General features: G+C 40.4%; 1 protein-coding gene across 1 annotated transcript in view; it reads left to right on the top strand.

Annotated features, from left to right (window-relative positions):
- Window positions 1-15801, top strand: part of pdhx (pyruvate dehydrogenase complex component X) — a 30172-nt gene that overhangs the window by 1311 nt on the left and 13060 nt on the right. The window contains exons 2-5 of the mRNA XM_061036575.1: window positions 2811-2894; window positions 4984-5084; window positions 11136-11347; window positions 12119-12217. Of these exons, the coding sequence (XP_060892558.1) occupies window positions 2811-2894; window positions 4984-5084; window positions 11136-11347; window positions 12119-12217 (496 nt within the window). The remainder of the gene's footprint in view (window positions 1-2810; window positions 2895-4983; window positions 5085-11135; window positions 11348-12118; window positions 12218-15801) is intronic.

The following is a 15801-nucleotide window of genomic DNA, read 5'->3' as shown; positions in this document are numbered from 1 at the left end:
CAGGTCATGTGGGTAGTGTTTTATGGGGGTGAAGTTTTGTGTCAAGGACGGACTGTTATTGTTGTCATAGGCTGCTGTTGTACAGTCTGATGGCAGTGGGCACAAAGCAGCACCTGAAGCGCTCTGTTTTGCACCTGGGGGGGATGAGGCGTTGGCTGAAGGAGCTGCCCATCTGCCACAGCTCACCATGTAGGGGGTGAGAGGAGTTATCCAGGATGGATAAGATTTTGTCCCTCATCCTCCTCTCACCCACTGTCTCCAAACTGTCCAGATCAAGACCCACTACAGAGCGGGCCTTCCTCACCAGCTTGTTCAGCCTGTTTGCCTCACCAATCTTGATGCCACCCTACCAGCACACCATATATATATATATATATATATATAGATATATATATATATATATATATATATATATATATATACACATATATATTGTTGGCGAGATTGTGTTAATTCCAGTGTTGTTGTTTTTTAACTAGACAATTTTCCCCCATTGTATTAAACAATAAAGGGTGAATGATTTAGGGAAATAAAATGGTTTGGGAACTAATTTTGTGTTTCCTTAAAAAGTTAGATGAGAAGAATATCTTGGTATAGCAAAAGTAGGATCCACACATAATGTTGAAATCCCAATTTATCTCCAAGTGAAATACTCCTCCCTATTGGGTCAGTCAAGAAAATACCACACTGTTTGATGGATACTTCATGAAAAGTAAAAGGCTCAGGAAAATATTTCAGGTCGTAAAAACTCAGTCATCATAAGAAACTCAAAGGTCATCATGCCATATTAATGTTGAGAATCAATGTTTGAAAAGATTGTATCACAAATGTGACATTAGTGGATAAATATTGCACTGATGGTGTACTTCCCATTATTTATTTTCTGGCCTTCTTTATGTTTTTTTTTAAAGACAGTGTCTTGTATAGGTGGGGGTTTGTGTCCAGTTAAGTTATGATTAGACTGAAATACCAACAGTTCAGATTGTGAGGTGCATGTTTTACAGGGTTTAACTTTGATTGTGTGTATGTAATAAGCAGTGTAAACATTTAAATCCCAATATACAGTATTGCAAAATATTGTATAGCAATTCTCAGCATATCACAAAATGTTTAAAATCGCAATAATATTGTATGGTGACTCATGTATGGTGATGATATCGTATTGTGGGGCCTCTGGTGATTCCCACATGGAGTCTTGTCACTGTTGGAAAAGTTGCATTAACTAATCATGTTCATGAAGTCTCCATTTAAACTTAAGACCAGACAGCAAGCACGTTAAAAAATTAAAATGTTCTTGAACTGGCCCACTTAACCTGAGCAATCATTTATGATATTTGTTGTCCTTTTTTTTCTTGCTAATTAATGTCAGAATACCTGCAGGGATATGTGTTTATCAATCAATGAAGCTGTGCCCTTATTCATTAATCTACCTTTGACTTAGTAATATTACTTTGATGTTCTCATGAGAATCAGAGTGTTCGGTGTTTGCACACAAACAAACATAATAAAGACTCAGTTAACATTTTTAACAGTTCATTTTCAGATGATGAAGATAATTTAAATGGTGAGATTCCAGTCTTCTTATACAGGCGTGCTACTGTGTGATATTTGTAAATGTCCAGCAGATGGCAGCAGCATTCAACATGAAACACCACAGAGTTTGTTGTTTTCATTGGGAAGGTATTTTGAAACACAACGTGCTGCTGATTTAATTTTCTAGTTTAAGAAAAAACTGAAAAGTCACACATATGGTTTGTTGTTGTGTACATTTGTTTACATCCTTATTAGAAATGATACATTATTTTTCGAACTTTTTGGTATATATTTATGGTTCCAGTCATTTTTTTAAGCCACATTGTCAAACATTTGCTGGATCCAACTTAGTAATGAAGTAATAAACCTTTCTTCCTTTTTGTCATTTATTAATGTAAACAAATACATCAACATCTCTGGGTTCTTGACTGGAAGTTGAACTAGATCATCAGTTGAGTTTATTAGAAATTAAACTCTTCATCGGGGAAAAAAAATCTCCCATTTAACCTAAATGAAACGTTTAGTCGCACTAAGATCAAACTGTTTTGGTTTTCCTATTAAAGCAGAGACTATATCTTTTCTCCTGTTTTATATTATAACTGTTTGGATCATATACTAAACTCAAGAAACATGACGACACACTTTCACCTCATCGGTTTGTTTTTTGTCTCTTATCAATTTGAACTTTAATTCCTTGATAAGCCTGCAATTTGTGAGAAGTTCACAGGGCATAGAGATATTAAACAAAATGGTGATTACTTTTCTAGTCCTGCCATGTCTGAGCACTACCCTTATACGTATATATTCCCTTATGTGAAGCACTGCTGGTCAGATGTAGTAAAGCAGTGTTGCTTTTGGCTGCCTTCAGACTCTGCGACCTGTGCCAGTTGAGCACCCGACCCTCTGAGTGACTGCAGATGGTGACAGAGGGGGGCTGTGATGGTAACTCTAAAGACCTACAAGAGCACAAGTGCCTGTGCAGCCTCTGGTGAAGTGTCAGACAGGATCACAATAACTGAAGTGAACCTGCCAGCATCCGTCTGTCAAAGTAGCCCTGTCTCTTCCTGTGATCTGCTCCTGAGTTGAACACATTGCATGTCCCTCGGCCTCTTTTTTTTTTTAGCCAAACCTTGCTACTTCTCTGAGTGTGACGTGATTTATTTTGACAGTCATCATGCCTACTAGTTAATGCTGGAAAAATCTGGTTGTGGAAAGGTTCTGCATATGATTGTGATGGAAATACCCCTGGTCTAAAACATTCTCTCTTCATCCTGTAGGTGTCAGCGCACTCAAGGTGCAAATGCCTGCACTCTCCCCCACCATGGAAGAGGGAAACATAGTGAAATGGCTGAAGAAGGAAGGTAAAAGAAAAAACTCAATCCCCAGCTCTCATTACGACACATTCATGCTTGACTTCTTTCTCCCAACCTGCTAAAACAACTTTTTAGCAGGCTCATCCCAATACATGTAATTCTCCCAGATACACCTTCTGCATCTGTGCACGTCAGATCCAAAAGCTCCGTGTTTCTCCTCACCGATGGACCAACTCTAGCACTAATCATATTCTCAATGACATCACATTGCTCTGTTAGGCAGACTAAGCGTTGGAGCCCCTGAGGGCTTCCTCTGGTGGGTAATTGGCTCAGGGAAACAGTGCAGTCACTATTTATCAAGGCTTAGCAACTCTGCTCAGCCAGGCGCCTCAGCCACACACTAATTTATCAGGAGGCGGCACACAGAATTCTGATTGGCTGCCGTGCTGTGTTGCCATGTGCTTCTGTGGCTTGGGGTGAGATATGTACATGCGCGTGTAAGTGAGAACGGGGAAAAAGGGGAAAGATAAATTCTCAGTGACAAGAAAACACATCCCTGCTTCCCGGATGCTGTTCTTTTTTATCGGTAAATTCATCATTGTGAATTAAAAGGGCTTAAAAAACACGTTTGTATACGATTAACTGTTTTTTTGAATACCTCTTTTTGGAGAGTAGAAAACATTCCCATCTCACTGATTATTACATAACTCATCCCTGTATTGCGAAAAAAAGAGAGCAGTTTTTCCACAGAAAACAGTAACCCAACAGAGTCTTATTTTTTAGCAGATTCATGTGTGAGTAGGTTAACATAGCCCTGGCCTGCAAACGTCAATACACTCAAGTATCTTTCTCAGTTGTTTTGCCCATTGCCTTGCTGCCGGAGCAGGCTGGGGGTCGCCTGTTTAATCTTTAATATTGCACATCACACCTAACCCCTGGGGTCATACGGTGTTAAAGCCTCATACAAATCCAATCTTCACTCCACTACTGCCTGCTCTCAGGGGCTTCCCACGTCAATACTCCCTCTGCTCTCTCCCCCCTCCCCCCTCACCAACCACCATATACTTTCCCCCCTGACCCACTCTGTCTCTATTTCCTCCTTTCCCACACGTTTCTTGACCTTAAACAGAGCCTTAAAAACCTTGTCATTTTCGGTCCTAATATAAAGTTTAACTTGGTTGCCTTCGTCTATTTTCGTACTCTGTGCTACATGTAAAGGTGATGCTGTCCCTGACAGCTTTTTCTGCCAGTAGATCGAAATGCGACCTAATGTTAGATAGAGATAAGCATTGACCTTTGCCTCATATAGCTTTCCCCCTCCTCACATTTTAAAACTTGGGCATACGTCACAAAGACAGTTCAGTCTTACGGTACCTGCTCTTGACTCTCTTTCTCTAAATTAAATTTGTTGCAATTGTTAATTAGTAGAAAATAGCAGTGCTGGGAGGTATAATACATTCTTCACCTTCAAGATTGAACTATTGACTTCTAACAAGCATTTTCTGTACAAATGAGCTGTAACAGAAAAGTATAGTATTTCTTCTTCTCTCCTTTTTTCATGTCTGAGTAATTTTCATTGAACCAGTTTCCCTTATTGCACAAACAGGTGTATTTCAGAATGGATATATAAGCACGGAAGAGCTGAACCATTGAGCCCTAATTGCCGTCCTCTTTCTCTGCTAAGCAGATGCTAATATTATTCCAGCTCTCTGGTGTGCTGGACCAGTGGGAACCTGCTGGGATTCTAAGGATAGGCAAAGATCTCGCCTTCCATCAGACACGCTGCGTTTCCATATCTCACATTCTTTCCCATGAAACATTGATTAGGCAGTTTGTTTGATATGTAGGCCAAGGCCCGAGCAGATATTTCCTTGCGTAACCTTTTTTGTCCCTTCAATGGAATTCTTTCAACCAATTTGTTCTGTGTGTGTGTTCCCATTGAAAGAGCGGTTGTTTTGAAAAAAATGCTAATTAACATCGTTAATTCATGTCCAATCAGGGCTTGATGAACAATTTGCACATTAGTTGAGATTGTCACTCATTGAAAAGGTTGGGAATTAGGCACTTTAAATGTAAAATAAAAAAAAGAAAAGTTTATTATGTTAAAGAGTTTGAATGTGGCTCTCTACTTCCACAGGTGAGGCCGTGGCAGCAGGTGACGCCCTTTGTGAAATTGAGACGGATAAGGCTGTTGTTACCTTGGAATCCAATGACGACGGCGTCTTGGCGAAGATAATGGTGAGAAAAACACTCATAAACATCTTCTGCAGTACACAATGAGATAAAGCAATATATTTGCAACAACAGGTATACTTAAGTGTTGATGATTAAGTTGTTGCATTACCTATTAAAATAGAATAGAATAGAATAGAATTACTTTATTGATCCCAAACTGGGAAATTGTGGAAGGCTTAGTGAGTATTTAAGTGTGTGTCAACAACAGGCTTTGTTTTAAAACAAAGCTTGTAATTTCTTCTGTCATTGATCTTAAAACGATGTAATGTCATGTAATCAAGAGTTAGGGTGTTTTTCAATGATCATCATGTATATGCACATAGAATATAGTCCTGTTAATTTATGCATAAATGTTCCTTCTTCGCCTGTGCTAATTGGCTACGCTACAGTGACAGCAAAACTTTGACGAGGTGTCTTCAGTGACAAATATATCTCCCTCCTTCCAACCCCCCCCCCCCCCCCCCCCCCCCCCCATCGGGCTGTTTGTCTTTTGAATTTTTAATAGGCTGCCAAAGCCAGAGCGATCGCTCGTCTTTCATCAGAACTCCACCACATGTTTTCGTCCCCCTCTACAATGAGAAGATGTTTAATCTTCTTTTGCATGTTTGACTGATGTGCGAGAAATCTGTACGCCATATGTGAAGTAGGAGAGAAAGGCGGTCGTTATTCCTTTAATAGTTCAGGCGAGATTTACATCGAAATGTTTTTGTTTATTCAACTTAACGGTGAGAGTGAGTTGTTGCTGTGTCTGTTCCTGTGCCATCACAAAAACACATGCCCTCGCTCCATGCCACAGAGAGTTACTTTCTGACAATACATGTTTCCAGGCCGTGTCTCTTTAGACATGCTAACATTCTGGACAAGTCTGAGTGGAGCCATGTTTAATTAGATGTTGTGTCTTTCTATGCAACTGTAATACAAAACATTTACACAGCCACCCTGCAGCAACACAAAAAATGAGGTACAATCTTCATGAAGAATGCATATATATTCACAGGCACAAACATAAAAAATGGCTGAATCAAATCAATAAATCATCAGAGGGATTAGTGTTTGATTTAAACCATAAGCCTTTGTGTATTTTTTGTTCCTGCCTTTTTTCTTCCCTTGCATCCATTCTCCCACATTCCCTTACGCCATCCTTGTCTTTGCCACTGTGGGGATGATGTAGTTTCTATAGCAACCACCCAAGAATTGGGGGTAGGGGGCTTCAGAACTGAAGCTGGCAGAGAAAGATGGTCTGCATTAGATAAGCCCCCTAGCTCTCTCTCTCTCTCTCTCTGTCTCTCCCTTCCTCCATGTGATCGTGAGTGTGTGTATCATTAATAAGAAAAACAGCAGCTAGTGGCGGTATGTCAGAGATTTGCTCTCTCCCCTCACACAGCCTGCCTGGCCAGTGCAGAGCCCTTTTTGTTTGGGTCAGAGTGCATTAGCCCTTAGTGGTGTAATTGTGGCTCTCCAAACACCCAGTAGGTTTCTAATTTAGAGGCTTCTATAATTACCTCCTGTGGCCAAATGCTTGGACAGGCAGCAGAAGACGTTGGACTTCCTCTCCTCCACAGGGGTTATTTATGGGGGTCAAGCACTGCTATGGCCCTCTACCAATTTCTAACCATTGCTCTTGGGGCTGAGAGAACAGGGGGGGATAGATCCTGCTCATATGTGGATGTGGAGGTTGGGAGTATAGGAGCACCAGTATCATGAACACAGATTACTGTATCTCATCATACTCTTACTGCGTTGCTCTACCCTGACCCGAGGGCTTCAATCTGAAAATCTGCCGTGGGTACAATCAATCACAGCCTGTGGGAAATGACACGTGTGTTTGCACATACATACCATACATGTAGCTCCTTCGTGTTCAAACGTTTGTGTGGAGATGGATGCTTCTCAGTTAAAAATGGAGGCTACTGGTGTAAAAATGGATTGATAGGTACATCAGAAGGTAGTTGAGCATGGATGAGTTGGTGATTGATTTAATGAACAACATGGCAGAACAGGACCTAAAGATATATTGGTACATTGATGAAGATATCCAACACATTTTCCAGTGCTTACCTGTCAGTCCCCCACTCATCACTCCCTCTTTCCCCTCCCCTTCATCTCCACACACTGTCATCCAAGAGATCAATTCATCAATCGTTGGTATAAATCACTCTCTAACCTTGCCGCATTCTTAGGTCAAAGCAGGTGAATGGCCTGCGTTGTGCAGTACATAGCCTGTGGGCTGGTGGTAGAAAGCTGAATGGAATCTGTCTACATTGCATATTTTCCTTACAGAAAGTGAGGCAGTGAGTGCATTTGCGAAAAAGCTGCTGGGATAGATATTAGAACAAAATATTTTAATGGCATCAAGCTTGAAGAGAAAACACACAAAGTGGATAAAGAGGGATGCCATATAAGGAAAATGTCCCTGATGGTTTCAACACAAAATGTTGCATTAATGTGGTTGGAGAGCAAAACGAGTTGACTCTTGCGCTTTAATTTGAGTCTTTGACATTTTATTTGCTGTTGGACTGTTACTGTCAGGAAGAAGGATGTGACTACCGTCCTCTTTGTGTGATATCTGTCATGCTCTATTGATCGGTGGGTGACAAGCCCACTCTCTAAACAAGCGCTCTCTCTTTTTTTCTGTTTACAAGCTTTCCTAGGTTAAGACCCTGTTCCATTCTGCAATAAAACATCTACTCTCTTACAATCAGAGGCTGATCCTCCACTAAAATTGTAAAGTTCATAGAAATGTTAATAACTGCTGAGGATTGCCTTATTGTTACTGAGCTGGAAGACTCTCAGGGGGCTAGTGTGGCTGTATGAAAACAGTTTCTGCAATAAGTAGGTTAAACCTCGTAAATGGTTTCGTCTGACTTTGTAATATCATTAGCCTAGCTGATGGGCTCTGGAGAGGGTCCCTTAAGAGCTCCATATGATATCTTTTGCTCTTTTCACAGCGAAAGTGTTGCCAGATAAAAGACTAAAGACTGGATTATTCTGTAGCTGACCGTCTTCTTCACATCAGAGAAAGGGTGACTGTGAGGACACAACATAAAGCTTAGTGATAGAGATGCAATGATTGTGAAAATCAGGTGGTATACCAATAATACAGGTGTGAAATAAATATCAGAATCTCCAATGGGCTTAATTGTTGTTGTTTTTAGTTCATTACTGCTGTGTGATTCTTCTTTTTTTTAAAGAGCTATGGCATTGGTCACTGTAAAAATTCTTACAAACTGAATGTCCCTGATCTCTCTTAGAGATGGTGTCAAACTCCCACACTGCCCACATTTTCTTTTAACGTTTGACCATGAAAGCAAATCAGATCGTCCAAGAGGTGACTGCTTCTGCACAATACAAAACCTCTTTGCTGAACCACCAGACCAGCATTGAATTGTTGCAACTCAACAGATCCCATCAGCTACTAACATATGTGCATGCCACATTAATTGCAGATGGGTCAATGCTTGTTGACAGGGGGGCCTTATCGGTTGATACTGATGTTGAAGTGATTCATTGGTGATTCCCTTGTTAGTGATCATGGTACTCCACATGTTTTTTATCTGAAGGTAGTCACACAATATAACAGAATTAGTTGAATTTGGATTCATCTATTTTTCTGTGGTTAAGTGCCGTCCTCCCAGTGTAGGCAGACACATTTTTTTTCTTCTGCAGCCTTCTCTAAATGCAAACAGTGTAAAATTCCAGACATGAAAGATAAAAAAAATTTTTTTTTTAAATCTTATTGGACATGTTCACATTGAAGAGGATTTCATGATTTACTTTTCAGCTTCCTGTTTTTGAAACAGTAGGGAAGCCAATTTTGACTAATTTGTTGGCTATTTTAACCAATGAGCATCATCTATACTTCCCATAGATTTCAGTGTGGTCTCCAACCATTTGATGGCAGTGTTGAGCCCCACACCACAACTGATGTCCTGGGTATCCATGCATTCTGTATACAGTGCAGGTGGATATACTGTGATAACCCACCCACCCAGACACTGTGGTAGCAGTGTTATGTTGACTTGGTTCACTTTCTCTAAAGCAGTGAGACACCAAATGAAACCACTCTTGGTTTTCTATGGTATTGTTTGTTTGTGTGGTGTACACTGACACGATGTTCCCAACTTTCCCTTCTTGTTAAAAAATACACTCACCCAATCACTATTATTGACCCTCACCCAATCACTATTATTGACCCTGTGTCTATTGCTCAACAGGCATATTCCATATTCCATCACCCTGTGTAAATGTACACTGATCTAGAGAACAAGAGAAGTAGCATTGATACCTGACAGCATTTCCAACATGTTAAGAATTTATTTGTGATGGTTGTCCTTGGGAGGTGGAGGTGGGAGTGGCTGTAAACACAATGGAGCACAAGGGTTCAGTGCTGTTTTGCCTGTGAGTCTACTATTCAATTGAGCTGCCAATGAGTTCCTACATTTGCTGATCTCATAGAATTTATAAACACAAGATGCAAATAACGTTTTTGAGTAGGTGCAAATCAATGTGGGTGGGCATTCCTAGACTCTGTAATGTGATTTTTTAAAAAATTTTTGTATGTTTGTGGTGAAAAGGATTAACTGTCAACAACATTATGACACACTCACTCATCACTATTATCTATACGCTGAAACTGTTCTCCTTCAGGCAGTTCAACCTTTTTCCAGTTTGTAACTGTTGATGATGACACTTGAACATTTTAGTCGTGTTTAGGTATACTCCATACTGAGAAGAATAAATGGAGGATGGTATTGGCCCATTTTTTTGGTCGTTTGGTCAGTGATATGATTCCCTCTCCAGTTACACACAAATGTCTTGATGTCTGTCCTTCAACATATCGCAGTTCTGCTTGTGTCATGATACTGCAGTCACTACATCTCAGGTCCCAAAGGGCTTTATTCTAAATGTAGAGATAAAAGAGAGGGCCTCCTGTGGAAACTTACTGAAATCTGCATTTACCCAAGAGAACGTTACACTCGACATCTAATCCATCATTTTCTTTTCTCCCTGTGTTAATCACACATCAGACCTATTGTTGAAGGTTCAGCCTATCAGAGTTAGTTATTTCATTAGTATTCGATGTTTGGCACTATAGCTGTGAGTTGATTTGCTGGTTAATCTTCTTGCCTTTAACTTCTTTACCTTGCTGCAGGACAATAAGGTCTAAGGTCATTATATTAAATTAAGCTACAATAGGCATGGAAATGTAGCGTCCTTCTACCAGTGAGCGCAGGTGTTCAAGTGGGTACAATTACTGTTGTGCTATTTTTGATTTAGCAAGCCTTCTAGAGGGAGAGGGTTAGGCAGAGTATGTTGATAACTGTGGATTTACTGATTGTGCGTCCCATTTGCTCTACTATTTCAGAAACACTGGATTTTTTTTTCCATCCGTCAGTTGATACAAATTGCAGTTTATCAACTGTCGGCTGTTCAATGCCGTTGCTAGATTATGAAATACAAGAACATCCCCACACAGGATATATCTTTTTTCCATTTTGTGCAGTTCCTTTTGACTCTCTTTGTTGTATCTAGCTGTACCCTTAGGAGGCAGCACACTAAGTGGATACCTTTTGAAAAGAGATGAAGTGCAGCAGCCGAGCTGATTGTATTGTATTGTGCCTGGCCTTTCATTTATACTGATCAATATTGACTGAGGAACAACACCTTGCACAGCTTGGGGAGAGTAGCAAGAGGTTTGCAATGGATTGGGATTACTCCGTAACAAGATAGTGAATCAATAGTTGACAGCTTTGAACAGCATGAAAATACATCAGTTGCAATCCCAGAACCTCTTCCAGCACAGTCGGGTGTTTTTAAGTTGACAGGAAGAAAATGAAATGATTTAAATTTATTTAAATGAGAAAGATTTTTCATTTTAAGACCATTGACCTAATGTCAGGTAAGTGGTGATTTTTCTTTTGCTTCAATTTTCTACATTGGGAGACATACACCTATTTACTCTAGCACCCTTATTATTCACCTGTGAAGTGACTGAACTCATTAGGTCAATTTTCTCTACGTACTGAATAAGTGCCACTCTTGCCCTCTTTGCAGATTGAGGAGGGCAGTCGCAACGTGCCCCTGGGAACTCTCATTGCCCTTATGGTGGAGGAAGGGCAGGACTGGAAGCAGGTTGAGATCCCCCCTCCAGATGCTGCAGCTCCATCCGCAGCTCCACCTGCTTCACAAGCAGCCGCTGCCCCAGTTGTTACCACAGCCGCTGCCCCCTCTCCACCTCCTCCACTACCACCAACTATATCAGGACCGTGAGTGTCACCTTCCTTATTTTCAAATAACACTCTAAAGCACATGCAGGTCTTTTGACTCTCTTCTCAATGTAGCCATAACAAATGCTCACGCCTTCCAAAGAGTTGTGGTTGTGCTCAGATACACTTCCTTTTGGCCATGTTATCAAACGTAATAAATCTACCAAAACAGAAAAGATACCTACTGTATATAACGTATTCATTCTACATCAAGTTTATTGTTGAGTTTGAGTCAGCTCACTGTCTGAGAAGCTAATGAATGAAAATACTTTTTTTGTATGAATTGTGCAATATTATCGATAATGGTAGGTCATGGTAATTCAAAGATCCATCCATTATCTGATCTCAGCTGTCATTGGGCAAGAGGTGGGGTACACCCTGGACTGATCTGAAACACATCAAAGAAATAAGAACAGAATCAATGATCTGAATTGAAATCAGTTCTACAGTGGCTGCACACGGTCAAAACGCTAAAGGGTGGGTGGGGGTGGGAGGAGGGGAGACAGCTGAGGGAGGTGTTTTTGGTCTGATAGACTTGTGCTACACTTGCTAAAGGCCAACATGTGAAGTGAATCTAAGACCAGGGACAGTATGGTGTTTAAGCCTAGTCCTTTCACCATATTCTGTGAATGAAGGGGCTATCATATCTGAAACCTAAAGCTTCTTTTGATTATTTCAGGCCAGGGCTTGGTTTATTTGGTGCCTCCTTTTCTCTACTCACACGACTGGAAGATTTGCGAAATACTACCTCACTCTCTTTTCTTTTCCCAGGTTACGTTTGAGTCCAGCAGCGAGACATATCCTGGACACCCATGGCATAGACCACAAACTGGCCACGCCCACTGGACCAAGAGGACTTATCACCAAGGAGTGAGTATGAATGTGGGGTTTTGATTGAAGACCTGTTTTAAACACCATGGTGTTTCCCTGGAGTAATTTACCAGAAAAATTCTTGTTTCTTTTTTTCTTAGATGTTCAAGTGCAAATTTCAGTAACAATTTTAGGATGGGAGCTGTGATACATTTCAAAACTATCATAATGAACTAAAAAACATTCATAGCCTGTTAATGGATTTTCAAATTTGCCTATGAAAAATATGATTCATTAGGAACCATTTGCCATTTTTCACCAAATTTAAGGTAAGATAAAAGGACCTTAAAAAACGACTCTGTTGCATAAAGAGGGGTGGTAAAGATTGTTAGTATAAAATGCACTCATGCCACAACAAAAGGAACATACGTACATAGTAACAAAGTGTTAAGACATGCAGATCAGATAAGGTGGTCAAAAATCAATGACAAGGAAATGATCCCAACATGTTGTCAGTTTTCTACATTGTTTACACAGGAAGTGATGTGTCAGCAGTAGTTGTTTGGTAATACAAAAGGCCCAAAGGCACACATAGAAAGGAGGGTCCCCTTGTGTCCATCACAACAAGGCCAAGTGTCTGAAGGACAGATGTGTCGGTTAGAGCAGAAGGGCTTATAGCCATGTGTAGGTGGTGTGAATAAAATCTGATAAGTGACAAAATGTGGTGGTTAGGATTTCAGGTTCTTTAATCCTGTTATACGGTAATGTCACACTACAAAAAGCTCTGAACTCTCACACACACACACACACACACACACACACACACACACACACACACACACTTATAGGACCCTGCTGTCAGAAGGGACCTGATTGAATGCTCTCGTTACCCACCTTACACCCTGCTGGGGAATCTCATTAGGCAACTTCAGTCGCCATGGTAACCCAGTCTCCAGGACCCATAGGTGACCATAGAAACGCTGACTATATGTTTTGCTAATGTACGTCTTGGATGCTCTAAGGGATTTGTTTATGAAAATCTAAATGGAAAAATGAGGTTTCTTAAATGGCATTAAGGGAACACTGTCAAGAAGATTATTTTTTTTCTGTCTCTTGTTGCTTTGTTGTTAAACTGTAATTAATTGCCAGGGATAATACACACAAGCATGCTCTGTGCTGCAGGGTTGTCAACATGATTTCTGGGTTTTGAAGTTTAAACAATGTTTAATTAGCAAGGCAATTTTAATTGCACCCTTATGTTTCTGTTTTGTCAGTGTGGCAGTTTGATCGCTCGGTTACCTCTCCTGCGTCCGACTCAGCTTGCCAATTCACTCGCTGACACCTAGACTAACTAATTAGCCCGGCAGGTCTGCAGAAAGGATGCTGAAGAAAGCAGAGGAAGGTTCTACCAGATTTGAAAGACTCCTGACGCAGGGAAGTTTAGGGGGAAAAGAAACGCTTTGCATCTTTGCAAAGTGAATCAAATGATGTTCTTTTCCAAAACACTTTGCTGGCCAAGCCCACTGCCAACAAGAGCTACACAAAGCTTCACTTTTAAGGTGCTACCTTGCTTGGTAATGGACAGTGTGTTCCATTTTCTCTCTCGCTCTCTCTCTCTCTCTCTCTCGCTCGCTCTCTCTCTCTATCCCTCTCTCTCTCTTTCTTTTTGGTTTTCTCTGTTTTCACAAACATTATACTTATAGATGTTGAATTTATAAATGCAGATATCATCCTGCATAAAAATCTGATTTTTTTGGAAGTTCCAATCAAATTAAAAAGAAAAAAACTATCTTTGATGTTTCTTTATATGAAAGCCAAGACTACATTAACTTTAGAGTAAGTTAAATGTTATTTAACATCAAGTAAACAATCAGTGTGATGTTGTAACCTAAGCGCTACAGCTGGTTGTTATAGACATGGTGGTGTTATCTCCCCCTCAGTTTATCAAAGCAGCAACCTCCGGTGTTGAAAAATGAAGTCAGTGCGGAAGTGCAAAATCCAAGTGTCTGCTTGAAGCTGGCTCCAGGAACACCGGAAGTCACATACACATGACTGGCAAAAAAAGCCGTTTTTACAGCATAAATAAACATGTTTACAGCCTGGTACAAAAAAGGAAATAGGTTTGATTAGTTATTGTCATCATGAGCAATAACTGTACGGGGGGTTAATTCTTTTTATAACTCATCCGTCTGGATTTTATGAACCTGATTGACAGGTGGGCGCGGTGTATCGCTTCATCAAGAGGCTTATATCCCGCTTCAGCTCCATCTCCAGCTCTCAGCCTGTCAATAGGTTGACTGAAAGTTAGGCGACAGTAAGGAAAGTTAGGAGACAGCATCTCCAGCATGGCGGCTGCTATTGATGAGCCTCAGGAGCCCCCTGCTGTAACAGATGGCTGACGTCACTCAAGCTTCGTCCATTAATAATATTAAAAAAATATCTGACTTTCTCACTCTTATGTTTACATATGTTTTGGACATACTGAGAGGCTAATTGGTGGTTACCTTGTTCACAGAATTACTGTTACCATGGTATCAGGGTTGTAAGTAGTTTATGAGAGACATAGCACTTCTGTTCTTGTTGGGAACCAAATCTCCCTGGACATTATAGCTACATATGGGCTTAGCTCTTATAAGAGAGGCCAGGATAGACCCTATCTCCCTTCCTTTGTCCTGTGGCACATCAGATAAGACTGAAACCAGGGAAATGTACCCCTCCCATTCTAAGTTCTACTCCACTGAGGCCCCTCTATAGAGGGCATGAATAACAGAGGTCACGCAACCTAGGAGTGAGATCATAGCGTGTTGCATAATCGTCATCGAGGTTTAATTAGAGATTGTTTACAAAGAAACACGCATCTATATTGCTACTTTAATGTTCTTTATTGTTGTCATAAAAAGCAACATTAACCAATAAGTAAAGTAACCGTTTAATTGGTTTTAACGTCAGTAAACCAGTGTTTGCTTTTATTATGGGACCTTGTGTGATTAAAAAAGGGAAATGCTGCCATTTAAGTGGAGAGGATGACTTTTAAGCACCATGATATGTATAAAGAATGAGTTAAAGCAGTGAACACGCAATGACACATCAACAAGCGCGTTCATTTATGCAGGCTGCCTTTTATATAAATATTAAGTAATCAAGTATCCAAGTCGTGTGACATTGATTCATATTTAATTTCCTGCTTCATACTGCATGAAAGGCACAACTGTGGCAAAAAAAAGTGGTGGAAAGGCACAGAGGTCAGGCCCAGAGAGTGTTTTATAATGACATGAGTGACCTTCACCAATACAAGTATTCATTAATAAGAGTTTCTCCTGTAAAACATGACACGGCCAACATGGTTAAACACATACAGTATGTGGAAGATTGAACAACATAATGGTAAAGACTGATAAAGCTGTGTTTTAAAAGATGTCACTGCTCTGGAATAGTATGTCAACTCCAGCCTGTACTGTATGTCATGTTACTTCCCTAAATGATTCTCACTTTTTTATGAGTTCCTCTGTAATTTCTGAAGAACAGCATTTTGTTGCAACACTTCATTGCAAACTTGATCTGCAACTGTCAACTTCCTCTTGTGTTGTTTTTTTTAACCTGCATGTGTTGCAGGTGTACTCACTTTGCATGCTAGGAGCTTCTCT

The sequence above is a fragment of the Labrus mixtus genome, chromosome 4 (assembly GCF_963584025.1).
Source record: "Labrus mixtus chromosome 4, fLabMix1.1, whole genome shotgun sequence".
Classification (NCBI taxonomy): Eukaryota; Metazoa; Chordata; class Actinopteri; order Labriformes; family Labridae; genus Labrus; species Labrus mixtus.
The sequence above is the reverse complement of the archived record's forward strand: the minus strand, read 5'-3'. Positions and strand labels throughout refer to the sequence as shown.